Here is a 27929-nt window from a genome sequence, read left to right on the forward strand (position 1 = left end):
TCCGGGACTGGAGAACGTGTACAGGCTGATGTGCTGGGGTCATCCTCCTGCTCTGCCTTTTGCAACTCCCCTAATTTTTCCCCCATTTACCTCTCCCATTTACTCAGTGATCAGATATCCTTGTCTATAGCTGATCCCCCTGGTCATCCTGTTTTTACCCTGTCAGCGACATGCTACCCTCTACAAGTTTTTATTGTGTCCTTTTTGGTTCTGAAGTGCCTCCGACATTGAGGCATTGGCTTTAGACAGACACTAAAAGCTGGCGTCATTCAGCGGGTCAGGCAGCATCTCAGGAGAAAAGGAATAGGTGACGTTTCAGGTCGAGACCCTTCTTCAGACAGAGAGGGAAAGGGGAATGAGAGATATAGGCAGTGATGTAGAGAGATATGGAACAAATGAATGAAAGATATGCAAAAACTAACAATGATAAAGGAAATGGTCCATTGTTGGCCGTGGGCTAGGTGTAAATGAGTTATACAGACAATGACACTCACCAGGTCTACAGAGAAACTAATACAATGACTAGGGTGAGGGAGGGATAGCGAGAGTGGGGAAGCAAGGGTTACTTGAAGTTAGAGAAATCAATATTCATATCTCTGGATTGTAAGCTGCCCAAGACATTGACTTTGCTTCTCATCTCACAGGTGTGGCCTGAGTATACCCAGCGTTTTCTATTATCGTTTTAGATTTCCAATATCTGCAACATCTTGATTAGTGCCCCTGTGCTGCTCATGATACACTGCAATGGGATGGTTAGGCCTGGTGAGAGATTGTGTGCTGTTATTTCTGTGTTTCTATGCAACTATCACCTGCTAACCAAAGGTCCCTTTTTCCCTTTTGTTCGCTAGATGTTCCAATTGTGTTAATTCTGGATGTTACTGGTGGGCGACAGAGCAAAAGTGCTCTCTATTTCCTAATCTAAGTAAAACGCAGGTAACAGTCATCAGCTTTATTAATATCAATATCAATTTTGAAAGAGAACAGACATGAAATTAACATCAATTTTTTGTTTCAGGCCTGCCCTCATGTTACTCGTGCAGAACAATCTACAGAGTTAGACCTTCACATTTACCTGAAAGATGCTGAAATTCTCGAAGTAAGGCTTAAATACCCACTCTGTGAGGGCAAAGATCATCATTTAGTTTGGGAAGGATGTTTACACCGAAGATAGACACAAAATGCCGGAGTAACTTAGCTTCATCTCTGTTGAGAAGGAATGGGTGACGTTTTCGGTTGAGACCCTTCTTTGGTCTAAGAAGGGTGTCGACCGAAACGTCATCCATTCCTTCTCTCCAGAGATGCTGCCTGTCCGGCTGAATTACTCCAGCATCCTGTGTCTATTTAAACCAACAATTACATTTTCGATTTAAACCAGTATCTGCAGTTCCTTTACACACTTCTTTAGTCTATCTATCTATATTACTAAAAGTCTGTTCTTCACCGGTTTTGGCCATCTGTGCTGCGATTTCCGAGAGATCGCCGCCACCTACGGCCGTCATTTTTGGCCACCTCGCTCAGAGCCCCCCTCCGCCGCATGTGTGCCGAGGATTTTTCCCGTCGATTGAAAATGACAGATTAATGTCTTTACAAAATTCCCCATTCTCTCTGCTGCCCCCGCTGGTGGCAGGGGGGAGGGACTATAAAACCAGGAAGTGGTGTGCCACACAGTCTCTTCAAGATGGAGGAAGGCAGAGGGTCACGTTTCTCTGAGCTATGAATAACACTGAACAAATGTCTACTCAAATGTAAGTGCCCTTAGTGGTTCTAAAATGCTTGCAGAATGTGTCTATTGGTTCTAAAGCTTGCAAACAAAGTGTCTATTGGTTCTAAAGCTTTCAAAAAATGTCTATTGGTTCTAAAGCTTGCAAAAAGTGTCTCTATTGGTTCTAAAGCTTGCAAAAAATGTATATTGGTTCTGAAGCTTGCAAAAAAAAAAGTGTCTATTGGTTCTAAAGCTTGCAAAAAATGTCTATTGGTTCTAAAGGTTGCAAAAAATGTCTATTGGTTCTAAAGCTTGCAAAAAAATGTCTCTATTGGTTCTAAAGCTTGCAAAAAAATGTTTATTGGTTCTAAAGCTTGCAAAAAATGTCTATTGGTTCTAAAGCTTTCAAAAAATGTCTATTGGTTCTAAAGCTTGCAAAACATGTCTCTATTGGTTCTAAAGCTTGCAAAAAAATATCTATTGGTTCTAAAGCTTGCAAAAAAAAAGTGTCTATTGGTTCTAAAGCTTGCAAAAAAATGTTTATTGGTTCTAAAGCTTGCAAAAAATGTCTATTGGTTCTAAAGCTTGCAAAAAAATGTCTATTGGTTTTAAAGCTTGCAAAAAAATGTCTATTGGTTCTAAAGCTTGCAAAAAATGTCTATTGGTTCTAAAGCTTGCAAAAACATGTCTATTGGTTCTAAAGCTTGCAAAAAAATATCTATTGGTTCTAAAGCTTTCAAAAAATGTCTATTGGTTCTAAAGCTTGCAAAAAATGTCTATTGGTTCTAAAGCTTGCAAAAAAAGCTTGTCTCTATTGGTTCTAAAGCTTGCAAAAATATGTCTCTATTGGTTCTAAAGCTGGCAAAAATATGTCTATTGGTTCTAAAGCTTGCAAAAATATGTCTATTGGTTCTAAAGCTTGCAAAATATGTCTATCTATATTACTAAAACTCTGTTCTTGACCGGATTTGGCTTTTTGTGCTGCGGTTTCCGAGAGTACGCCAACACCTACGGCCGTCATTTTTGGCCACCACGATCAGAGCCCCCCTCGCCGCATGTGTGCCGAGGATTTATCCCGTCGTTGAAAATTGACAGAGATATTAATGTCTTTACAACATTCCCCATTCTCTCTGCTGCCCCTGCTGGAGGGAGGGGGAGGGACTATAAAACCAGGAAGTGGTGTGCCTCAATCAGTCTCTGCAAGTGGTGTGCTTCAATATGAACTTTGAATGACACTGATAAATGTCTACAGCACTGCAAGTACCCTTAATTTGCTTTGAAAATGAAAATATGGTTAGAGGTAAAAAAGCACAGCCTGCAAATGGTTGTTTGGGTTTGGGTTGAAGTAAAAAGGCACTATCTCTCCCCCCCCCTCCCTCTCCTCTCCACCCCCTCCCTCTCCTCTCCCCCTCCCTCTCCTCTCCCCCTCTCCTCTCTCCTCTCTCCCTCCCTCTCCTCTCCCCCCTCCCTCTCCTCTCCCCCTCCCTCTCCTCTCCCCCTTCTCCTCCTCTCCTCTCCCCTCCCTGCTCCCCACCTCTCCCCCGCCCCTCATCTAATCCCCCCTCTCAGCACTCCCTCTCTATCCCCCCCTCACCTCTCCCCCCCTCTCCTCTCCCCCCCTCCTCTACCCCCTCTCTCCCTCTCCCCCTCCTCCTCTCCCCCCCTCCTCTCCCCCCTCTTCATCCTCCACCCTCTCCTCCCCCTCCCCCCTCTCCTCCCCCTCTCTTCTCCTCCACCCTCTCCTCTCCTCCCCCCTGTCCTCTCATACCCCCCCTCTCCTCCAACCCCCCCTCTCCTCCAATCCACCCACTCTCCTGCCCCCTCTCCTCCAATCCCCCCTCTCCTCACCCCTCTCCTCCTCCTACCCTCCTCCTCCCCCCACCATCCCTCTCCTAAATCCCCCCTCTCCTCTCCTCTCCCCCTCTCCTCTCTCCCCCTCTCCTCTCCCCCTCTCCTCTCCCCCTCTCCTCCCCCTCTCTCCTCTCCCCCCTCCTCTCACCCCTCCTCCTCCTCCCGCTCTCCTCCCCCCCCTCTCCTCTCCTCCTCCTCCCGCTCTCCTCCCCCCTCTCCTCTCCCCCCCCTCTCCTCCAAGCACCCCCCTCTCCTCCAACCCCCCCTCTCCTCCAATCCACCCCCTCTCCTGCCCCTCTCTCCTCCCCCACCATCCCTCTCCTCTCCCCCTCTCCCCCTCTCTCTCTCCCCCTCCTTCTCTCCCCCCTCTCCCCCCCCCCGCCCCTCTCTCTCTCTCTCTCTCTCTCTCTCCTCTCCTCTCCCTCTCCTCTCTCCCTCCCCCCCCCTCTCCTCCAATCCCCCCCTATCCTCCCCCCCCCCCCCTCTCCTCCAAGCCACCCACTCTCCTGCCCCCCTCTATCTATATTACTAAAACTCTGTTCTTGACCGGTTTTGGCTTTCTGTGCTGCGGTTTCCGAGAGTACGCCGCCACCTACGGCTGTCATTTTTGGCCACCACGCTGAGAGCCCCCCTCCGCTGCATGTGTGCCGAGGATTTATCCCGTTGATGAAAATTGACAGAGATATTAATGTTTTTACAACATTCCCCATTCTCTCTGCTGCCCCTGCTGGAGGGAGGGGGAGCGACTATAAAACCAGGAAGTGGTGTGCCTCATTGTATTGTATTGTATTCAAATTTATTGTCATTGTCTCAATTTGAGACAACGAAATGAATTTCCCTTACAGGCAGTATCATTAAAAAATCACAAAGAAATAATAAAAATAAATAATCAATAAATAATAAAACATATTAAAAATAAAATTGAAATTGAATTAAAATTTTTAAAAAAGCACAAACACAGAAAGTCCAAGACACAACATAACATAAATGGCACCAAGGTGAGGAAGGCACCATAGTCCAGCCAGCCTCCCCTCCGTGTTCATCCGTGGTCGGGGCCTTCCGAGCACCCGCAGTCGCCGCCCCGGGTGGCCCGATGTTCAGGCCCTCACGCCGGACTGGTGGAATGCCGACGCCGAACCCCGACGGTGAACATCCTCCTCCTCAGCGGCCCGGACCTCCTGATCAGCCGCCTCACGCTGCTGGAGTCCGCAGCTCCTGAGTCCACAGGCCGAGCTGGGCAGAGTCACAGGACCCCGCGCTGTCCATCAGCGCCGCCCGCGTTGGGAGCTCTGCAAACCGCAGCTCCATGATGTTGGTGCAGCAGGTCCAGCACTCCGGGCTCCAGACGGCGACCCCCGGTAAGGCATCGCCAGCCCCGCGATGTTTCAGCGCTGTCCCGCCGCTGCTGGAGCTCCGGTTGATCCCGGCAGGAAAGGCCGCGCCAATCCAGGTAGGTAGGCCGCTGTGGGGGTGGGGGGGGGAGGCGAGGACGCGACTCGAATAATAGTTGCGTCCTCACCAGGAAGCGGCTGAAGGACGGTATCCCCCGCACCGTGCCCTCTTCCCCCACATAAAAACACCAAAAAAACACAAAAAAACACACTTTAACATAACTAAATAAACAAAAAAACAAAAAGATACCGGGCTGTAGGTGGAGGCTGCTGGCACCAGTGCCACCGGAAGTACAGTACTCAATCAGTCTCTGCAAGTGGTGTGCCTCAATAAGAGCTTTGAATGTCACTGACAAATGTCTACAGCACTGCAAGTGCCCTTAATTTGCTTTGAAAATGAAATATGGTTAGGGGTAAAAAAGCACAGCCTGCAAATGTTTGTTTGGGTTTGGGTTGAAGTAAAAAGGCACTCCCTCTCCTCTCCCCCCCTCTCCTCTCCTCTCTCCTCCTCTCCTCGCCTCGCCTCCTCCCTCTCCTCTCCTCTCCTCTCCTCTCCCCCCCTCTCCTCTCCTCTCCTCCCGTCTACACCCTCCCCTCTCCTCTCCCCCCTCACTCTCCTCCTCCTCCCCTCCCTCTCCTCTCCACCCCTCCCTCTCCTCTCCACCCCTCCCTCTCCTCTCCCCCTTCTCCTCCTCTCCTCCTCTCCTCTCTCCCCTCCCTGCTCCCCTCCCCTCCTCTCCCCGCCCTCATCTAATCTCCCCTCCTCTCAGCTCTCCCTCTCTATCCCCCCCCTCCTCCTCTCTCCCCCTCCCCTCCTCTCCCCCCCCTCCTTTCCCCCCTTTCTCTCCTCTCCCCCTCCTCCTCTCCCCCCTCCTCTCCCCCTCTTCACCTCCACCCTCTCCTCCCCCTCTCCTCTCCTCCCCCTCTCCTCTCCTCCCCCTCCCCCCTCTCTTCTCCTCCCCCCTCTCTTCTCCTCCCCCTCTCTTCTCCTCCCCCTCTCTCTCTCCTCCACCTCTCCTCTCCTCCCCCCTGTCCTCTCTCCATCCTCCCCCTCTCCCTCCAACCCCCCCCTCTCCTCCAATCCACCCACTCTCCTGCCCCCTCTCCTCCAATCCCCCCTCTCCTCCCCCTCTCCCTCCTCCTACCCTCTCCTCCCCCCACCATCCCTCTCCTAAATCCCCCCTCCCCTCTCCTCTCTCTCCTCCCCCCCCTCTCCCCTCCTTCTCTCCCCCCTCCTCCCCCCTCTCCCCTCTCCCCCCTCCTCTCACCCCTCCTCCTCCTCCTCGCTCTCCCTCTCCTCTCCTCCTCCTCTCCTCTCCTCCTCCTCCCGCTCCTCCTCCCCCCTCTCTCCTCTCCTCCAAGCACCCCCCTCTCCTCCCCCCCTCTCCCCTCTGAAATCCACCCCCCTCTCCTGCCCCTCTCTCCTCCAATCCCCCCTCTCCTCCCCCCACCCTCTCCTCCCCCCTCCATCCCTCTCCCCCTCCCTCTCCCTCCTCCCTCTCCCCTCCCTCTCCTCTCCCCCTCCCTCTCCTCTCCTCCTCCCTCCTCCCTCTCCTCTCCCCCCTCCCTCTCCTCTCTCCTCCCCCCTCCCTCTCCTCTCCCCCCCTCCCTCTCCTCTCCCCCTCTCTCTCCCTCTCCTCCCCCCTCTCCCTCTCCTCTCCTCCCTCCCTCTCCTCTCCCCCCCCCCTCTCCTCTCTCCCCTCCCTCTCCTCTCCCCCCTCCCTCACTCTCCTCTCCCCCTCTCCTCTCCTCTCCCCCTCCCTCTCCTCTCCACCCCTCCCCTCCTCTCTCCCCTTCTCCTCCTCTCCTTCCTCTCCTCTCCCCTCCCTGCTCCCCCCCACCTCTCCCCCCCCTCCCTCATCTAATCCCCCCTCTAATCCCCCCTCTCTCAGCACTCCCTCTCTATCCCCCCCCTCACCTCTCCCCCCTCTCCTCTCTCCCCCCCCCTCTCTCCCCCTCTCTCCTCTCTCCCCCTCCTCCTCCCCCTCCCCCTCCTCTCCCCCTCTTCCATCCTCCACCCCCCTCTCCCTCTCCCCTCCTCCTCTCCCTCTCCTCCTCTCCTCCCTCTCTTCTCCTCCCCCTCTCTTTCTCCTCCACCTCTCTTCCCCCCCCTCCTCCCCCCTCCTCTCCTCCCCCCTGTCCCTCTCTCTTACCCCCCTCTCCTCCACCCCCCCCTCTCCTCCCCTCTCTCCCCACTCTCTCCTGCCCCCTCTCCTCCAATCCCCCCTCTCCTCCCCCCCCTCCTCCTCCTACCTCTCCTCTCCCTCCCCTCCCCCCATCCCTCTCCTAAATCCCCCCTCCCCTCTCCTCTCCCCCCCTCTCCTCCCCCTCTCCTCCCCCTCTCCTCTCCTCTCTCCCCTCTCCCCCCTCCTCTCACCCCCCTCCTCCTCCTCCCGCTCTCCTCCCCCTCTCCCTCCTCCTCCTCCTCCCTCCTCTCCTCCCCCCCTCTCCTCTCCTCTCCTCCTCTCCTCCTCCAAGCACCCCCCTCCTCCTCCTCCCCCCCCCTCTCCTCCAATCCACCCCCTCTCCTCTCCTCTCCCCTCTCCTGTCATCCTCTCCTCTCCTCTCCTCTCACCTCCTCTCCCCTCACCTCCTCTCCTTTTCTCATCTCCTCCTCTCCTCCCCTCCCCTCACCCCTCAACTCCTCTCCCCCCCTCTCCTCTACCCCCCTCTCCTCCTCTCCTCTTCCCTCCCTCTCCCCTCCCCTCCTCTCCCCCCCTCCTCTCCCCTCATCTCCTCCCTCCTCTCAGCACTCACTCTCTCTCCCCCCCTCTCCTCTCCCCCCCTCTCCCTCTCTCCCCCCCTCTCTACCCTCCCCCCTCTCCCCTCCCTCCTCCTCTCCCTCTCCTCCCCCCCTCGTCCTCCCCCCTCTCTCCTCTCCACTCTCCTCTCCCTCCCCCCTCCTCCTCCCCTCCCCCCTCTCCTCTCCTCCCTCCTCTCCTCTCATACCCCCCTCACCTCCAATCCCCCCTCTCTCTCCAATCCACCCACTCTCCTGCCCCCCATCTCCATCCCTCCTCTCCTCTCCCCCTCCTCATGCTCCCCCTCCTCTCCTCCAATCCCCCCCCCCTCTCCTCCCCCCCTCTCCTCCAAGCCACCCCCTCTCCTGCCCCCCTCTCCTCCATCCCCCCTCTCCTCCCCCCCTCTCCCCCTCACCCTCTCCTCCCGCCCACCATCCCTCTCCTAAACCCCCCCCTCCACACACCCCTACCCCCTCCCTGCTCCCCACCTCTCCCCGCCCCTCCCCTCATCTCCCCCCTCCTCTCTCAGCACTCCCCCCCTCTCTTCCCCCCTCTCTTCCCCCTCTCTCCCCCCACCTCTCTCCCCCCCTCCCCCTCTCTCCCCCCCCTCTCTCCTCTCTCTCCCCCCCCTCTCTCCCTCCCTCTCTCTCCCCCCCTTCCCCCCCTCTCTCTCCCTCCCCCTCTCTCTCCCCCCTCCTCTCTCTCCCCCCTCTCTCCCCCCTCTCTCTCTCTCCCCTCTCTCTCCCCCCTCTCTCTCTCCCCCCCTCTCTCTCTCTCCTCCCTCTCCTCCCCTCTATTAGCGTAAGTGCGGGAGAGGAAGGGTAGTTAGTGTGTGATGCTGCATGCCACCCTCCCCCCCCCCTCCCCTCCACAACCGCACGTTGGGGGAACAGACCCAACGGGTCTGCACTTGGTCTAGTAGGTTCTAAAGCTGGCAAAAATATGTCTATTGTTTCTAAAGCTGGGAAAAATATGTCTATTGGTTCTAAAGCTTGCAAAAAATGTCTATTGGTTCTAAAGCTTGCAAAAAAATGTCTATTGGTTCTAAAGCTTGCGAAAAAAAATGTCTATTGGTTCTAAAGCTTGCAAAAAAATGTCTATTGGTTCTAAAGCTTGCAAAAAAAAATGTCTATTGGTTGTAAAACTTGCAAAAAAAAATGTCTATTGGTTGTAAAGCTTGCAAAAAGAATGTCTATTGGTTCTAAAGCTTGCAAAAAAATGTCTATTGGTTCTAAAGCTTGCAAAAAAATGTCTATTGGTTCTAAAGCTTGCAAAAAAATGTCTATTGGTTCTAAAGCTTTAAGTTGAAAGGCACTACTTACTGCAAATGGTGGCTTGGGTGTGGCTTGAAGTTGAAAGGCACTACTTACTGCAAATGGTGGCTTGGGTGCTTTGATTTGCAGTTGAAAGGCAGTACTTACTGCAAATGGTGGCTTGGGTGCAATGGCTTGAAGTTGAAAGGCATTACTTACTGCAAATGGCGGCATGAAGTTGAAAGGCACTACTTACTGCAAATGGTGGCTTGGGTGCTTTGGCTTGAAGTTGAAAGCACTACTTACTGGAAATGGTGGCTTGGGTGCTTTGGTTTGAAGTTGAAAGGCACTACTTACTGCAAATGGTGGCTTGGGTGTGGCTTGAAGTTGAAAGACACCACTTACTGAAAATTATGGCTTGGGTGTGGCTTGAAGTTGAAAGGCACTACTTACTGCAAATTGTGGCTTGAAGTTGAAAGGCACTACTTACTGCAAATGGTGGCTTGGGTGCTTTGGCTTTAAGTTGAAAGGCACTACTTACTGCAAATTGTAGCTTGGGTGCTTTGGCTTTGTTGAAAGGCATTGCAAATGGTGGCATGAAGTTGAAAGGCACTACTTACTGCAAGTGGTGGCTTGGGAGCTTTGGCTTGAAGTTGAAAGGCACTACTTCCTGCAAATGGTGGCTTGGGTGTGGCTTGAAGTTGAAAGGCACTATTTACTGCAAATTGTGGCATGAAGTTGAAAGGCACTACTTACTGCAAATGGTGGCTTGAGTGTGGCTTGAAGTTGAAATACACCACTTACTGAAAATTATGGCTTGGGTGTGGTTTGAAGTTGAAAGCCAGCACTTACTGCAAATTGTGGCTTGAAGTTGAAAGGCACCACTTACTGCAAATGGTGGCTTGGGTGCTTTGGCATTAAGTTGAAAGGCACTACTTACTGCAAATTGTAGCTTGGGTGCTTTGGCATTAAGTTGAAAGGCATTGCAAATGGTGGCATGAAGTTGAAAGGCCCTGCTTACTGCAAGTGGTGGCTTGGGAGCTTTGGCTTGAAGTTGAAAGGCACTATTTACTGCTAATGGTGGCTTGGTTGCTTTGACTTGAAGTTGAAAGGCACTACTTACTGCAAATGGTGGCATGAGGTTGACAGGTACTACTTACTGCAAATGGTGGCTTCGGTGCATTGGCTTGAAGTTGAAAAGCACTATTTACTGCTAATGGTGGCTTGGGTGTGGCTTTGGTGTGGTTTGAAGTTGAAAGGAACTACTTACTGCAAATGGTGGCTTGGATGCAATGGCTTGAAGTTAAAAGGCATTACTTACTGCAAATGGTGGCATGAAGTTGAAAGGCACTACTTACTGCAAATTGTAGCTTGGGTGCTTTGGCTTGAAGTTAAAAGGCACTACTGTAAATGCACTTCCTGTTTGCACTGTATATTGATTTTAGATAAAACGCTACCACTTACGGCTGTGATTTTTGGCCATCTTACTCCGTCCCCCTCCGCTGAGCAGATGCAGAGAATTCTTCCCATCAATGAAAAATAAAAATGTTATTAGTGTAAAAAAAAATGTTGAGAATCTCTCTCCTGTCAATCACTCCATGAAAGCCACACCTTTTCCGGTGGTGGGGGGAGGGGTTATAAAACCTGGAAATGTGGGTGTGGCTCAGTCTCTGCAAGATGGAGGAGGGAGACGTCACGACTCACTGTCTTTAGTGGCTGTGCACCCTACTTCAAATGGTATGAAACTGCACTTGAATTTGGTGGCATTGCACCCTGCTAGAAGTGGTAAGAAACTGCACTTGAATTTGGTGGCCTTATACCCTGCTTGAAATAGAATTTCAAGGATTAGCCGTGTCAACTACCAGCCCACCACCCGTGAGTGAGTGAGTTGCCAGCACAACAGGCTTGATTGACTGAGACGCCAGCCCAATAATCCATTTTGTGCACAATTTGCATACTAGCCCTCTGGAAACCAGCCCACAACACGCATACTAGCGCTCCAGAAAGCCCTCCCCCAAACTGGCCACCAATATTAGAATTGGTGGAGAGGTGGAATATTGCGTTGGATGACCAGCCGTCCTGTGTGATGCTGGGACCCAACAGGTCCCACTTATTCTAGTTATAATTAGAAACATAGAAAAATTGGTGCAGGAGTGGGCCATTCGGCCCTTTGAGCCAGCACTCATTCAATATGATCATGGCTAATCATCTAAAATCAGTACCCCATTACTGTTTTTTCCCATATGCCTTGATTCCTTTAGCCCTAAGAGCCTGAGGCGCAACTTTCATCATTGTTCAGCTTCTGTCAAGGAGAAACTGTATTTCACCCTCGTTCGACCTCATTTGGTCTACGCAGTTGCAGCTTGGGACCCATACACAGATAAAAACATTTCATCCATCGAACGTGTCCAAAGACAGGCCGCTCGATTTGTTACTAACACCTATGAGAGAGAAGCGAGTGTCACCAAACTTCTGAATTCTCTGGGGTGGAACCCTCTCCAAGACAGACGTGAAGCTCACCGTTTGACCTGTTTTTACAAAATGTTAAATGGTCAGCTAGACTTAGATCACAAAACCTACACCTATCCCAAACCAATTAGGAGCAGACGAGGGCATTCGATCCAATTTGTGATCCCAGCTACAAAGACAGATGTGTACAGCAATTCGTTCTTCCCACGCACAATTAAAGCATGGAACAATCTCCACCAAACTATAGTTACCCAACCAGATGCAACTAAATTTAAAGTAGCTCTTTCTTCCCAATAACCATTTCTGGCGTAATCCCTCCCTTTACCACCTCCAGTTTAAATTCCAGTTGGAATATTTTGGATGACCAAGTAACCAAGAACCAAGCTAAATCTACAGTAGGTTACACAAAAAAGCTGGAGAAACTCAGCGGGTGCAGCAGCATCTATGGAGCGAATGAAATAGGCAACGTTTCGGGCCGAAACCTTTCTTCAGTCTGAAGAAGGGTTTCGGCCTGAAACGTTGCCTATTTCATCTCCAGCTTTTTTGTGTAACCTTCGATTCTCCAGCATCTGCAGTTCCTTCTTAAACACTAAATCTACAGTAACTCTTTCTTGAAAACATCCAGTGAATTGGCCTTCATTGCCTTCTGTGGTAGAGAATTCCACAGATTCAGATTAGTTTAGTTTATTGTCACGTGTACTGAGGTACAGTGAAAAGCTTTTGTTGCATGCTAACCATTCAGCGGAAAGACAATGTATCATTACAATCGACCCATTTACAGTGTACAGATACATGACAATATGAAGAACGTTTCGTGCAAGGTAAAGCTAGCAAAGATCATAGTTAAGGTAAAAGATGTTGCTGTAGGACTAGAGATTTTACAAGTGTGGAGCGATTGTAATATGTGACTGTAGATCTGCTTCTGTGGCTAGCACGTAAATAGTCGCCTGGGTTGGGCGCCATCTTGGAAGCAAAAGGGCCTTCCATAGATGTCACAGACTGCTTGAATTCAGTGGTTGAAAGAATGTGATTGAACCACATTTCACCAGGGAAAGAGCTGCGAGATGCTCATGGAATTGGATGAAAGGTGTCGACAGATCATCTGTGGTGCAGTCATAGAGTGATACAGTGTGGAAACAGGTCCTTCAGCCCACACCAACCAACGTGCCCCACCTGCCTCACCTGCCTGCGTTTGACCCATATCGCTCTAAGCCTGTCCTATATATGTAGCTGTCTCAGTGGTCAGGTCACCCTTGGACCGGCAGATTCAAGCCCCATATCAGAGCTTTGAACACATAATCCAGGCTGGCATTTCAGTGCACTTGAATTAGATAAGAGGCTTGTATTCAGATGTGATGTTAAGCCCAGGGTCCACTTTCTTTCTTAAATGGGCATAAGGTTCAGGAGGTCTTTATTTTGAAGGAAAGTAACAATGTATTTCCTGTAATTATCTCTCAGACAATGCTCACAGCGGCATGAATAATGATTCCACTACCCTCAAGTAACCCTTGCTTTCCCTCTCTCCCTCTCTCCCTCCCCCATCCTAGTTCTCAGACTAGTTTCACTGTCCTGTTTAATTTTACTGTTTGTATGCCTCCTTGTCACCTTCCATATGGCTAACAATGAAGCATTCTATATTTTTCATCATCATCGTCCCCTTTGATCTGTCGTTTTCACACCTTACCCTTCCATATCTCTATGTCTCTGTCTGTCCTGACTGTCTGAAGAAGGGTCTCAACCTGAAAGGTCACCCATTCCTTCTCTCCAGAGATGCTGGCTGATCCGCTGAGTTTCTTTTATCTTCAGTGCATTCGCAGTTCCTTCCTTCACACTCACTGATCACTTAACTTAGTGCAGCTTGTGGAGCCTTACATTGTATGGGTTTCCACGGTTCCTCCGTCACAGGTAGATGGGGTGGTCAAAAAAGCTTTTGGCACGTTGGCCTTCATCAGTCAGAGTATTGAATACAGAAGTTGAGAGGCCATGTTGTAGTTGTATAAGTACTTGGTGAGGCCACATTTGTTCAGTTCTGGGCACCATGTTATGGGAAAGATGTTGTCAAGTTGGAAGGGGGGCAGAGACGATTTACGAGGATGTTGCCATGACTAGAGTGTCTGAGCTATAGGGAGAGGTTGAGCAGGCTGGGTCTCTATTCCTTGGAGCGCAGGAGGATGAGGGGTGATCTTATAGAGGTGTATTGAATCACAAGAAGAATAGATCAGGTAGATGCACAGACTCTCATGCCCTGAGTAGGGGAATTGTGAACCAGAGGACATAAGTTCAAGGTGAAGGGGAAAAGATTTAATAGAAATCTGAGGGGTATCTTTTTCTCACAAAGAATGGTGGGTGTATGGAATGAGCTGCCCAATGAGGTAATTGAGGCAAGTACTATCGCAACGTTTAGGAAACAATTAAACAGGTACATGGATATGACAGGTTTGGACAAAAGCAGGCAGGTGGGACTAGTGTAGATGGGACATGTTGGTCGGTGTAGGCAATTTGGGGCGAAGAGCCTGTTTCCACGTTGTATCATTCTATAACTCCATAAAATAATGATTTTGCTCAGTGACTGACGCCTTGTAATCATCTGACGATGTGAAAGGCACTGCATAAATGCTCGCACAAATACTCGCCACCTCAAACGGGATCCCACCACTGGCCACATCTTCCCGTCCTCCCCTTTCTGCTTTCCGCAGAGACTGTTCCTTCCATAACTCCCTGGTCAATTTGTCCGTTCCCATCCAAACCACCCCCTCCCCTGGTACTTTCTCTTGCAACCGCAGGAAATGCTACACTTGTCGCTTTAACTCCCCTCTCGACTCCATCCAAGGACCCAAGCAGTTTTTCCAGGTGAGGCAGAGGTTCACCTGCCAACTGCTCTACATCGGTGAGACCAAGCGTAGGCTTAGCAATCGCTTCGCCCAACACCGCCGCTCGGTCCGCAATAACTAACCTGATCTCCCGGTGGCTCAGCATTTCAACTCCCCCTCCCATTCCAAATCCGACCTTTCTGTCCTGAGCCTCGGCCATAGCCAGAGTGAGGCCCAGCGCAAATTGGAGGAACAGCACCTCATATTTCCCTTGGGAAGTTTACACCCCAGCGGTATGAACATTGACCTCTCCAATTTCAGGTAGCCCTTGTTTTCTCCCTTCTTCCCTTCTGCTTCCCAGCTTTCCCACAAGCCTACTGTCTCCGTCTCTTCCTTTCTTTTTCCCGCCCCTGAAGCTCTCGACCCAAAACGTCGCCTATTCCGTCTCTCCATAGATGCCTCCTCACCCACTGAGTTTCTCCAGCAATTTTGTCTACCTACAAATCTGAGGTATCATAATGAGGAGGTGAAACCAAGTGGGGCTCTATGTAATAAATGTACAGTAACAAACATTGTAGAGGGACCGAGTGGCATAGGGAATGAGAGTGCGGATGGAGTATGGAGGATTGAATTTGCAGTTGTGACGGTCGGTGTCAGTAGAGGATGCAGCAGCATTAGGGAAGTGGGCTCTGCCAGGGTAGATGGCATGGAATTGCAGGATGTGTGGCTCAACATCAAGATACAATTCATGGCCAAGTCAGGAATGTGTGAGACTATAAGTGTGGCACGGTGGCGCTCCGATATAGTTGCTGCCTTACAGCGCCAGAGACCCGGGTTTGATCCTGATTATGGGTGCTGTCTGTATGGAGTTTGTGCCTTCTCCCCGTGACCTGCGTGGGTTTTCTCCGGGTGCTGCGGTTTCCTCCCACACTCCAAAGACGTACAGGTTTGTAGATTCATTGACTTGGTAAATTTGTAAATTGTTCTTATTGTGTGTGGGATAGCGTTAGTGTATGAGGATCACTGGTCGGCGCGAACTCGGTGGGCCGAAGGACCTGTTTCATCGCTGTGTCTCTAAACTAAACTAAACTTGGAAAGGATTTGAAAGAAGAGTTCCAAACTGCAGTGGTAGTTAGCAGTGATCGAGGGAGGGACAGGGAGGAGAGGATGAATGGTTGATCGGGTTCAGAGTCACACATCCTAAAGAGCTTCAAGACAGACACAGAATGCTGGACAGGCAGCATCTCTGGCGAGAAGGAATGGGTGACATTTTGGGACGAGACCCTTCTCCATGTAGTTCACTCACAGGATTGATATCATTCACAAAGTCAACATTTAAATGACAAAAACACACAATAAACACAAATTAACATCCACCACAGTGAGTTCACCAGGCACCTCCTCACTGTGATGGAAGGCAAAAATCTTAAGTCTTTGTCTCTTCCCTTCTTATTCTCCCTCTGCGCCGAGGCGATCCAGGCGTCAAATGTTATGACCCCGCCGGGCGATGGTAAGTATTGTCAGTTTAGGGGTTGGACACCCTAGAGACACGAAACATGGTCCCAATGTTGGGGGAGTCCCAAACCAGGGGCCACAGTTTAAGAATAAGGGGCAGGTCATTTTGAACGGAGATGAGAAAAAACCTTTTCACCCAGAGAGTTGTGAATCTGTGGAATTCTCTACCTCAGAAGGCAGTGGAGGCCAATTCTCTGGATGTTTTCAAGAGAGAGTTAGATATAGTTCTTAAAGATAGCGGAGTCAGGGGATATGATGAGAAGGTTAGGAACGGGGTACTGATCGTGGATGATCAGCCATGATCACAGTGAATGGTGATGCTGGCTCGAAGGGTCGAATGGCCTACTCCTGCACTTATTGTCTATTGTTTATTGTTTCTGCGCTGTATCTCTGCACTAAACTAAACTGAACTGTATAACATTCACAGCCTGCTGAGGTTGTTAATGCAGATACAGTAGAGGGTTCTTCCAATCTCAATTGCATGACCAAGAGAATGAGAGAGAGGTTTTAGGGTTTTGAGTAAGAATGCGGTGGAGGATGGAACTGGTGGATTGTCCTTTCAAACTAGCGGGCATAATGATGGGCCAAGTGGTTTCTTTCAGTACTGCACGTTTCTGATGTTATAATAAATCTGGGCCTAGAGGAGATACCGTGTGGCCTCAGTCTCTGTGATGAGGGCTTGAAGGTCATTTGAATTGTAATGTAATCCTGGAGCCAGGTTGTGAGGGAGACAGTGGGGAACTGAGCAAGTCTCTTGGTTCCTGAAACGTTCAAGGCAAGACAAATAGTAATGCTGATCCCACCAATGTGGGTCTTATTAGAGGCAGACTGGACAAGATATGCTGAATAAAATGTTGTGCAACTTTAAGAACTGCACTATAAATTAAGTATTTTCAAGAAGTTTTATATTACAATGTTTTACAGAAATCTAACCTGAGCTGTGTATATAATGGGAAAGACGAATTGAAATCAACAGCCTTCTGGATTAACAAATTTGCCATCACATGCCGCAGGCCTGAGGTAAGTTGATTCTATTAATTAAGCTTCCTTCTGTTAAATGTGAATCATTGTATCTTTATCTGTCACACTGCCACCAAAATGTAGGCACGGTTTCATCATTCAACTTTGAACTGCCATCAAATCAACTTGTGGCGGGATTGTAATATCAGTTTTATAATATTCATTCTCTATCAAGGCAAACATGTTCTGATATAATTTTGCTTTTAAACCCTTTTAGAGATAGTGTTTTGAATCCAAATATCATTAACTGCCCAAGTGTATTTTCTTCCTTGATTCTATGCTCATTAGGCATTGTGAATCTTGGAATATTTATAAGGCATTGCAAAATATGAACCATTAAATAATGGTGAGGAAGCAGGCTGAGATAATTTCAACAGTATCATAGCCTTGAACACATAATCCAGGCTGATTCTCCATTACACCATTGATAAGGTGCCATCTTTTAGCAGAGACATTAACCTGAATTACTTTTTTTTAATAATATTTTTATTAGAAGCAATGTACCGTCGTATAAACCGTGGCATATAACATAATACATTTCGTGTACAACTTTGTGTTTTAAATTCAACAATAGAAAAATGACAGAAGCAAGAGAAAAAGCGAAAAGAAGAGATTAAGGAAAGTAGTGATGTGTAGGCCCAGAAGTTAACAATTAGTAGTTTGTGGGTATATAGAAAGAAAGAGCCCATAAAGATGTAGAAAATACCTACTTCATATCTTTCCACACCCCTCACCCAGTTCTGAAACGGTTGATTTCCAGAGTTATGTTGCACTATATTATACATGTTATATTATACATCGATGAAAGGAGACATATTATACATCGATGAAAGGAGACCATATCTTTAAGAATTGTTCTGATTTTCCTGATAGGATGAATCTCATATCTTCGAGATGTAACATTTTGGATATGCTTGTGATCCACATTTTAAGCGTTGGGGTGGGTGCATTTTTCCAAAATTTGAGTATACATTTTTTTGCCGTTATCAAGCCATTGTTAAGGAAACAATTTTGAAATGAAGTTAGCTCGGAGCAGGCTTCCATTGTTCTGAAAATAATCAATTCTGCATTAGGGTCCAATTTTATTTTAAATAGTTTTGTGAAGATTTCAAAAATTTATTTCAAAAGTTTTATGCAGGAGACGAAGGAGTGTGCTATAGTTGGTTCTTGAGATAAACATTTATTCACAGATGGGGGAAACATTTGGAAACATTGTATTCAGTTTGGTTTTCGAGTAATATAGTCTAAATAAAATTTTAAATTGGATTAGGATATGTCTTACATTAATCGAGCATTTATGTACATATAGCAAATATTTATCCCATCTGTCTTTAGAAATTTTTATAGATAGTTCTTGTTCCCACTCTCTTCTTATTACATCTGTCGATGTAATAAGATATTTAGAATAATATTATACAAGTATGATATTAAGTTATTTTATTCCGCCTTTCTGTTCATGCCTTCATCTAATAAATCTGACGTCCGAGTTTGGTATTCTTGTGTATGTTTTTTCAGGTAGTCTCGAATTTGAAGGTATCTAAAATATTGATTACTTTTCAAATTGGATTTAAGTTGTAATTCTTCAATGATAAAAGGTATCCCATTTCATACATATCTCCAAACGTTTTAATTCCTATTCTTTCCCAGTGAGTAAACGTTTTGTTGATAATAGATGGTTTAAACAACGGATTATTAGCTATAGGAGAGAGAAGCGATAGGTTTCTTAATTTAAGTGTAAATTTTATTTGTCTCCAAATTCGTATTGTGCGATGGATAATCGGATTTTTATTGTATATTGTATTCTTCAATTTTATTGGGGAGAGAAGGATCGCTCCTATGTTAAAAGGCGAGCAATCCATTCTCTCCATTACTATCCAGTCTACCTGTTAGGCTGAATTACCCAACCAGTAAATTACATTTTTGATATTCACTGCCCAATAATAGTACAAGAAATTGGGGCGTGTCAGTCCACCAAATTCTTTGGGTAAATTAACCTGCATTTCTAAATGACCGTTCAAGTTTACAATGAGATACATTGAAACTTGTCGAATAGTGAAAGGCCTGGATAGTGGAAGTGGAGAGGATGTTTTCACTAGTGGGAGAGTCTAGTACTGGAGACCATCGGCTTAGAATAAAAGGACGTACCTTTGGAAATGAGATGAGAAAGAATTTCTTTAGTCAGAGGGTGGTGAACCTGATGAATTTATTGCCACAGACGGCTGTGGGAGCCAAGTCCATGGATATTCCTGAGGCGGAGATTTACAGATTCTTGATGAGTCCAGGTGTCGGGGATTATGGGGAGAAGGCAGGAGAATGTGGTTGAGAGGGAAAGATAGATCAGTCTTGATTGAATGGTGGTGTAGACTTGATAGGCCGAATGGCCTAATTTGGCTCGTAGAATGTGGGGAAAAACCGAGATGGTTGTAATGGGTTTAGTTTTTTTTTGTTTAATTTAGAGATACAGCGCGGAAATAGGACATTCAGCCCACTGTTGACACCGACCAGCGATCCCCGCACATTAACACTATCCTAGTCACTCGGGACAATTTACACATACACCAAGCCAATTAACCTACAAACCTGTACGTCTTTGGAGTGTGGGAGGAAACTGAGTATCTTAGAGAAAACCCACGCAGGTCGCGAGGAGAACGTACAAACTCCATACAGACAACCACCAGTCATCAGGATTGAACCCGGTTCTCTGGATCAGAATAGACACGTTAGAATAAGCTGGCAAGTTTATGAGAAATGTAAAAAATAACAAGGTGATAATAATAAGCTTTTCAATGATCCCATCTTTAACTGGGCCATTAACAATGCAAGAGATACTGGATCACAGAATCATAAGAAGGTAGCAGGGTGGAAGAAGGTGGAGAACTCTTGAAATGCTTTCATAAATATATTTAAATAAATGCAAAAGTGGGATAACACAGATCTGTTGTGTTTGGAAATGAGTGTAAATTCGGTAAAATATGTAAATTGTTCCTAGTGTGCAGGAGGGTGCTAGTGTACGGGGTGATCGCTGGTCGGTGCAGACCAGGTGGGCCAAAGGGCCTGTTTCCACGCTGTATCTCTAAGCTAAATTAAATAAAAATCCTTGGGACGTGAGAACAAGTTGGTGGTAATCCTCTTGGTCATCGCAGATTCATGAAAACTTCACACACCAGATGCTCCAGATGTCCAGATTAAACTTGGGTCACTGAGGGGGTGCAGCTGCAGCACTGCTAGTTGATGCTGCTGAGAATATCTACCCTAACATACTATACTTGGTCACCCGAATAATTCAGTTTAGTTTATTGTCACGTGTACCGAGACACAGTGAAAATCTTTTGTTGGGTGCCAACCAGTCAGCAGAAACATAGAAACATAGAAAATAGGTGCAGGAGTAGGCCATTCGGCCCTTTGAGCCTGCACCGCCATTCAATATGATCATGGTTGATCATCCAACTCAGTATCCTGTACCTGCCTTCTCTCCATACCCCCGATACCTTTAGCCACAAGGGCCACATCTAACTACCTCTTAAATATAGCCAATGAACTGGCCTCAACTACCTTCTGTGGCAGAGAATTCCAGAGATTCACCACTCTCTGTGTGAAAGACTATAAATGTTTATAATCGAGCCATTTACAGTGTAGGAAGGAACTGCAGATGCTGGTTTAAACCGAAGATGGACACAAAATTCTGGAATAACTCAGCGGGAAAGGCTGCATCTCTGGAGAGAAGGAATGGGTGAGACTGAACGTCTGAAGAAGGGTCTCCACCTGAAACGTCACCCATTCCTTCTCTCCAGAGATGCTGCCTGTCCCACTGAGTTACTCCAGCTTTTTGTGTCTATCTTTGAGCCATTTGCAGTGTACAGATACACGATAAGGGAATAATGTTTAGTGCAAGATAAAACCAGGAAAGTCCGATCAAGGATAGTCTGAGGGTCACCAATGAGGTAGAAAGTTGTTCAGCACTGCTCTCTGGTTACGGTAGGATGATTCAGATGCCTGAACAGCTGGGAAGAACGAGTTATAATCAGAAACAACTCTTCTGCATATTTGAGGAAAAGTGTAAACTTTATCGCTGGAACCAGTGTGACTCACAACACGATAGAAAGGGGCAAACAAAATTATCTGCACAATGTCAGATCCATTAGCTGCTCATTGTACTAGAGTTCAGCAAGTTTGACTTTGGGCCTATTTGTTGTTGACACTACTCTCATAAGTTCATAGTCCATAAATTATAGGAGCATAATTAGGCCATTCGGCCCATCATGTCTAATCCGCCATTCCATCATGGCTGATTTATCTTTCCCCCTCAACCCCATTCTCCTGCATTCTCCCTATAACCCGTGACACCTTACTTACCGAATAGTGAAAGACTTGGATTAGAGAGGACGTGGAGAGGATGTTTCCACTAGAGGAAGTGTCTAGGACCAGAGGCCATAGCCTCAGAATTAAAGGACGTTCCTTTAAGAAGGGGATGGGGAGAAATGTCTTTAGTCAGAGGGTTGTGAATCTGTGGAATTATTTGCCACAGCATACTGTATAGGCCAAGTCAATGGATATTTTTAAGGCAGAGATCGATATGTTTACAAATACACAGGACTAGATGTTAAAAGTCCAAAGTGCCAAATATCAATTTACCCCCGATGGTGATAGGAGCCTTCTGCACTCACCTATGCTCCTCCGATGTTGAGAAAGGCTCGGCAGACACGTCATTGGGGTTATCAAGTGGGCACCTACTTTCATCGACGTTTCGCTGATTGAACCCACAACGTCTCCAGTAGGCTCAGCGGTGCATTCTGGCATCTCAGAAGCACCCCCCTCTGCATCTGTCTAGTCGGTTATTTGGGAGACCAAATGGGGTCTTTCCTCTTCAGCCAGAGCCACTAGCTACTCCGCTCTGCTACCTGTGATGTTTCTTTGATGGCCTGGCATAGGGCTTGTCCGCTGATCCCCAGGTCCTTCATCAGTCTTAAGGTAGATGTTGCAACAAATCCTCGACATCCAACTTCTACCGGGCAGATCTTAGCTCTCCAGCCCCTCTGTTCTGCCTCCGCTGCAAGCTCTGTATATCACAGTTTCTTTCTTTCGAAGGCTTCCTGCACAACATGCTCCCAATGGTCTTTGAGCTCCAAAAAATACACCATGTGCTGAGAGTTTGACCAGAGCACAAGATCAGGCCTCAAGTTGGTGATGCTTATCTCTGCATCTAATGCATTTCTGTATCTAATGCATTTCGTTGTCTCTGTACTGTACACTGACAATGACAATTAAACTTGAATCTGAATTATGGAACTGTAAGCTGTTGGTCCACATCCACCAGCATCTGCCAATCCCGGGCTGCCTCCAGCTGTCCAAACCTGGTCCTTGGTGGAATTTTCCATTGCCTTTGTCACCCCCCCCCCGAACAAAGGTAATTGTCTTAACTGGGTTGGATGTGCTGGGTTGGATGTGCTGGGCGACAGGGCATTGTTGGTTGTTCTCCTGCTTTCCAGAATAATTGCCAGGCATTTGAGCACTTGATTATGTCTCCAGGTGTACCGTCCTTGGGAGAGGCTTACTTTATCCCCAGTAAGGATGTGCCTAAGTGTGGCTGGTGTTGAACACAGGGGGCATGATGGATCTTCACCCAGCCATTGGTTGTGATTTTTTGGGCTAGGAAGGACATCATAGGTTGCCCGAATGAGGAAAGTTATCCTGCTCGCCTCCATCTCCCACATGTCCTTCCAGCTGATCATCCTCTTTTCCACACACTCCCATCTCATCCACTGGCCCTGTTTAGCTTGTGACACAGCCTTGGCACACCTACTCAACTCCTCCTGTCGGCGGACCGGCCGTGACCAACTTCCGGCGCTGCAGTGAGGATGCCTTGTTCCAGCAAGGTCGCTTTCTGCCAAGCCCCAAGCCACTTCTTCCATGTTGGATTTGCCCTACCATGTCGCCTTGGTGGAGAGCAGATTTTGCCTGCTGTATCACATTCTTAGTCGTCCACTTCTTTCCTGTTGCCAGGGTTGGAGCAGCAGCTCGGATGACAGTGTCCCTTGATTCTGCCAGGGTCATCTCTAGTCTGACTTTAGTGCACTTGAACTCCTCTGTGAGACTAGAGAGAGGCAGCTGGAGTACCCCCCTGACCGTACAGGCCTACGCTACTCAGGCACCGAGGAACACCTAACCACTTTCTCACGAAAGCTGATTGTTCCTTCTATCTTCTCGACTCTTGTGAGGGTGATGTCATACATGATAGATTAGCATTGTTACAAAACTTACCATCAGCGGCGCTGTAGATCTGCCACTGCCTGTGCGTGCGATGCCGGAGGCTTGGGGGGGGGGGGGAATTAAAATGCAGGTTTGTATTGGATGTTGGAGAGGGATTTCCTCGGGCTGCTAGCTGATGAAGAAAAATCGTTCAAGCTTCCGTTCCTGGGTTTAAAAAAAAAAAAAATTGCCGGACGATTTCATCGCTGCATTGAAGTTAAACACAATTTCTAACGCCTTCAACACCACGGATTGCAATATCAGGACAAAACAAAAGGTATGTCGTTTATTTAACATATAACCATACAACAATTACAGCACGGAAACAGGCCATCTCGGCCCTACAAGTCCATGCCGAACAATTATTTTCCCTTAGTCCCACCTGCCTGCACTCATACCATAACCCTCCATTCCCTTCTCACCCATATGCCTATCCAATTTATTTTTAAATGATACCATCGAACCTGCCTCCACCATTTCCACTGGAAGCTCATTCCACACTGCTACCACTCTCTGAGTAAAGACGTTCCCCCTCATGTTACCCCTAAACTTCTGTCCCTTAATTCTGAAGTCATGTCCTCTTGTTTGAATCTTCCCTATTCTCAAAGGGAAAAGCTTGTCCACATCAACTCTGTCTATCCCTCTCATCATTTTAAAGACCTCTATCAAGTCCCCCCTTAACCTTCTGCGCTCCGTAGAATAAATACCTAACTTATTCAACCTTTCTCTGTAACTTAGTTGTTGAAACCCAGGCAACATTCTAGTAAATCTCCTCTGTACTCTCTCTATTTTGTTGACATCCTTCCTATAATTGGGCGACCAAAATTGTACATCATACTCCAGATTTGGTCTCACCAATGCGTTGTACAATTTTAACATTACATCCCAGCTTCTATACTCAATGCTCTGATTTATAAAGGCTAGCATACCAAAAGCTTTCTTTACCACCCTATCTATATGAGATTCCACCTTCAAGGAACTATGCACGGTTATTCCCAGATCCCTCTGTTCAACTGTATTCTTCAATTCCCTACCATTTACCATGTACGTCCTATTTTGATTTGTCCTGCCAAGGTGTAGCACCTCACATTTATTAGCATTAAACTCCATCTGCCATATTTCAGCCCATTCTTCCAAATGGCCTAATTCACTATGTAGACTTTGGAAATCCTCTTCATTATCCACAACACACCCTATCTTGGTATCATCTGCATACTTACTAATCCAATTTACCACACCTTCATCCAGATCATTGATGTACATGACAAACAACAAAGGACCCAACACAGATCCCTGAGGCACCCCACTAGTCACCTGCCTCCAACCCGACAAACAACCATCCACCATTACCCTCTAGCGTCTCCCATTCAGCCACTGTTGAATCCATCTTGCTACTCCTGCATTTATACCCAACAGTTGAACCTTCTTAACCAACCTTCCATGAGGAACCTTGTCAAAGGCCTTACTAAAATCCATATAGACAACTTCCACTGCTTTACCCGCGTCAATTTCCCGAGTAACCTCTTCAAAAAATTCAAGAAGATTAGTCAAACATGGCCTTCCACAAATCCATGTTGACTGTTCCTAATCAGACCCTGTTTATCCAGATGCTTATATATATTATCTCTAAGTATCTTTTCCATTAATTTGCCCACCACTGAAGTCAAACTAACATGTCTATAATTGCTAGGTTTACTCTTAGAACCCTTTTTAAACAATGGAACAACATGCGCAGTATGCCAATCCTTGGGGACTATTCCCGTTTCAATTTGAAATATTTCTGTCATAGCCCCGGCTATTTCTACACTAACTTCCCTCAATGTCCTGGGGAATATCCTGTCTGGACCTGGAGACTTATCCACTTTTATATTTTTCAAAAGTGTCAGTACTTCTTTTACTTTGAAACTCATAGTATCCATAGCTACTCTACTATTTTCCCCTTACCTCACATAATTCAATATCCTTCTCCTTGGTGAATACCGAAGAAAAGAAATTGTTCAATATCTCCCCCATCTCTTTTGGCTCTGCAGATAGCTGTCCACTCTGTCTCTCCAATGGACCAATTATATCCCTCGTTATCCTTTTGCTATTAATATAGCTGTAGAAACCCTTTGGATTTGCTTTCACCTTACCAAAGCAACCTCATATCTTCTTTTAGCTTTTCTAATTTCTTTCTTAAGATTCTTTTTACATTCTTTATACTCCTCAAGCACCTCATTTACTTCATGCTGCCTATAATTATTGTAGATCTTCCTCTTTTTCCGAACAAGATGTCCAATTTCCCTTGAAAACCAGGGCTCTTTCCAATTTTTACTGTTTCCTTTCAACCGAACAGGAACATAAAGATTCTGTACTCTTAAAAATTCCCCTTTAAATGTCCTCCATTTCTCTTCTACATCCTTCCCATAAAACAAAATGTCCCAGTTCACTCCTTTTAAATCATTTCGCATCTCATCAAAGTTAGCCTTTCTCCAATCAAAAATCTCAACCCTAGGTCCAGTTCTGACCCTCTCCATAATTATATTGAAACTAATGGTATTGTGATCACTGGACCCGAATGGCTCCCCAACGCATACCTCCGCCACCTGTCCCGTCTCATTTCCTAACAGGAGGTCCAGCACTGCCCCTCCTCTAGTAGGTACCTCTATGTATTGCTGCAAAAAACTATCCTGCACACATTTTACAAACTCCAAACCATCCAGCCCATTTACAGAATGTGTTTCCCAGTCTATGTGTGGAAAGTTGAAATCTCCCACAATCATTACCTTGTGCTTACTACTAATATCTGCTATCTCCTTACATATTTGCTCTTCCAATTCTCGATCCCCATTTGGCGGTCTATAATACACCCCTATAAGTGTTGCTACACTTTTCCCACTTCTCAGTTCCACCCAAATAGCCTCCCTAGATGAGCCCTCCAATCTATCCTGCCAAAGCACTGCTGTAATATCTTCCCTGACAAGCAATGCAACACCTCCACCTCTTGCCCCTCCAATTCTATCACACCTGAAGCAATGAAATCCTGGAATATTTAGTTTCCAATCACAGCCCTCCTGCAACCATGTTTCACTGATCGCCACAACATCATACTTCCAGGTGTCTATCCAGACTCTAAGCTCATCCACCTTTCTTACAATGCTCCTAGCATTAAAATATGCACATTTAAGAAACCCCCCGCCTCTTATTCTCTGTTTATTTCCTTTTTCTTCTTTCTCCTCTTGTGTCCGAGTGCTTCCCTTTTCTGCTTCCTGCCTCCCATTCTGTCTACTAGCTTTCTCTATTTGAGACCCTCGCCCCAACCATTCTAGTTTAAAGTCTCCCCAGTAGCCTTTGCAAATTTCCCCGCCAGGATATTAGTTCCCCTTCGGGTTCAAGTGCAACCCATCCTTTCTGTACAGGTCCCACCTTCCCCAAAAGAAGTCCCAATGATCCAGAAACTTGAATCCCTGCCCTCAGCACCAGTCTTTCAATCACTCATTTATCCTCCACCTTGCTCCATTCCTACTCTCACTGTCGCATGGCACAGGCAGTAATCCTGAGATTGTTACCTTTTTGGTCCTTTTCCTTAACTCTCCTCTCAACTCCCTAAATCCTCCCTTCAGGACCTCTTCCCTTTTTTTACCTATGTCATTGGTACCTATATGTACCACGACCTCTCTCAACATATCTTGCTTTTTGATGTGGCTTCATTTTAATCTTATGATGCAAAAATGTTTATTTAGGCCCACATACGAATCGGCCGTGTCTTGCCTCCCGATATGGGCTTAAAATTTATGGCAACGGCAACATTCCAAGATCACATTCCAGAAACATCCACAAATTATTATTATTTTTTTTTTTTTGCACAATCATGTCATAAGAACATCTAAATCATCTATATTTTGTGTTAATGCCTATCCATGATCAATATTTTCCACAGTACAGTTTTGATCAGATGTATTGTGCAAAAAATAATGATTTTGATTATCTTGAGAGTGGATGTTTCTGGATTAATTTAGGAGAATTAAACATTAAATTCCTTCCGTTTGGCATATAAATTCATGACATTTAAAAATCATGTTATATTGTGAATTCTTGTGTGAATGGGATCAGTTTGTTATTTGTTATTTGGATACTTAGGCTATTTAAAAATGTTAGCCTTTTCTTAAAAAATGGATAGATGTTTAGATCTAGTAATTGAATTTAGATTAATTTTAATTGATTAGATGAATTGATGAAACTGATGAATATGAATTTTTTGTTGGATATTTACTATTTGTTTTAGCGTTTAACTTTTTCATTTCTACCTTTTTTCTAAAACTGCAAATAATAACCTGTTTCTGTTAATGCTGTTCAGTGTTATTTTTTCTTTACATTTTAAACAGATGGCTCCAAAGAAGAAATGCAAAATTGTCAATCCAAATGCCCAGCAAAAGAGACTGATTTAGACAGCATTCGCAGAGATTATCTGAATTTGGACTACTCCAAATGTGATGATCTACAGGACATTCTTAATGGGAAAGTAGTGGGCAGAAAGGCATGTCATGTGTGGTTTGAAGAGCAAAAACTTGTAGTTTACAATGCCAATGTGAAAAGTTGAGGAAAAACAAGGTGTACAGTTGATTATCAGCTTACAATCTGAGGAGTATGATGATGCTACTGATTATGATATGTCAATGTACCAGATAGCAATTGATCTTCTCCAAAAAGACTTGGTCTATTGCTCGAAATTGTAATTGCTTTATCTATCTGTTACAGACTTACAACATATAATACAATAATATTAAAGTTCTGATCTTGAGAATATCACATTTTTGAATTTTCAAGGCAATCTGGGTGTTAGTATAATTACTATTTCCATCACAACAGTCAATTTTGTAATTAGCTACAATCAGGTATTTAAGTAATTATATACTTTAATTTCAGGCCATCCAAGTAAGATGGTGCATATT

At 46.4% G+C, this 27929-nt stretch overlaps 1 protein-coding gene across 1 annotated transcript in view; it reads left to right on the forward strand.

Moving 5' to 3' along the window:
- The window catches only part of LOC129703097 (plexin-D1-like), a 95698-nt gene extending 73352 nt beyond the window's left edge, over positions 1–22346 (forward strand). The window contains exons 8-11 of the mRNA XM_055645295.1: positions 849–933; positions 1016–1096; positions 16657–16752; positions 22239–22346. Coding sequence (XP_055501270.1) covers positions 849–933; positions 1016–1096; positions 16657–16752; positions 22239–22346 — 370 coding nt within the window. The remainder of the gene's footprint in view (positions 1–848; positions 934–1015; positions 1097–16656; positions 16753–22238) is intronic.
- Positions 22347–27929: the final 5583 nt, after the last annotated feature.

The sequence above is a fragment of the Leucoraja erinacea genome, chromosome 13, assembly GCF_028641065.1.
Source record: "Leucoraja erinacea ecotype New England chromosome 13, Leri_hhj_1, whole genome shotgun sequence".
Classification (NCBI taxonomy): domain Eukaryota; kingdom Metazoa; phylum Chordata; class Chondrichthyes; order Rajiformes; family Rajidae; genus Leucoraja; species Leucoraja erinaceus.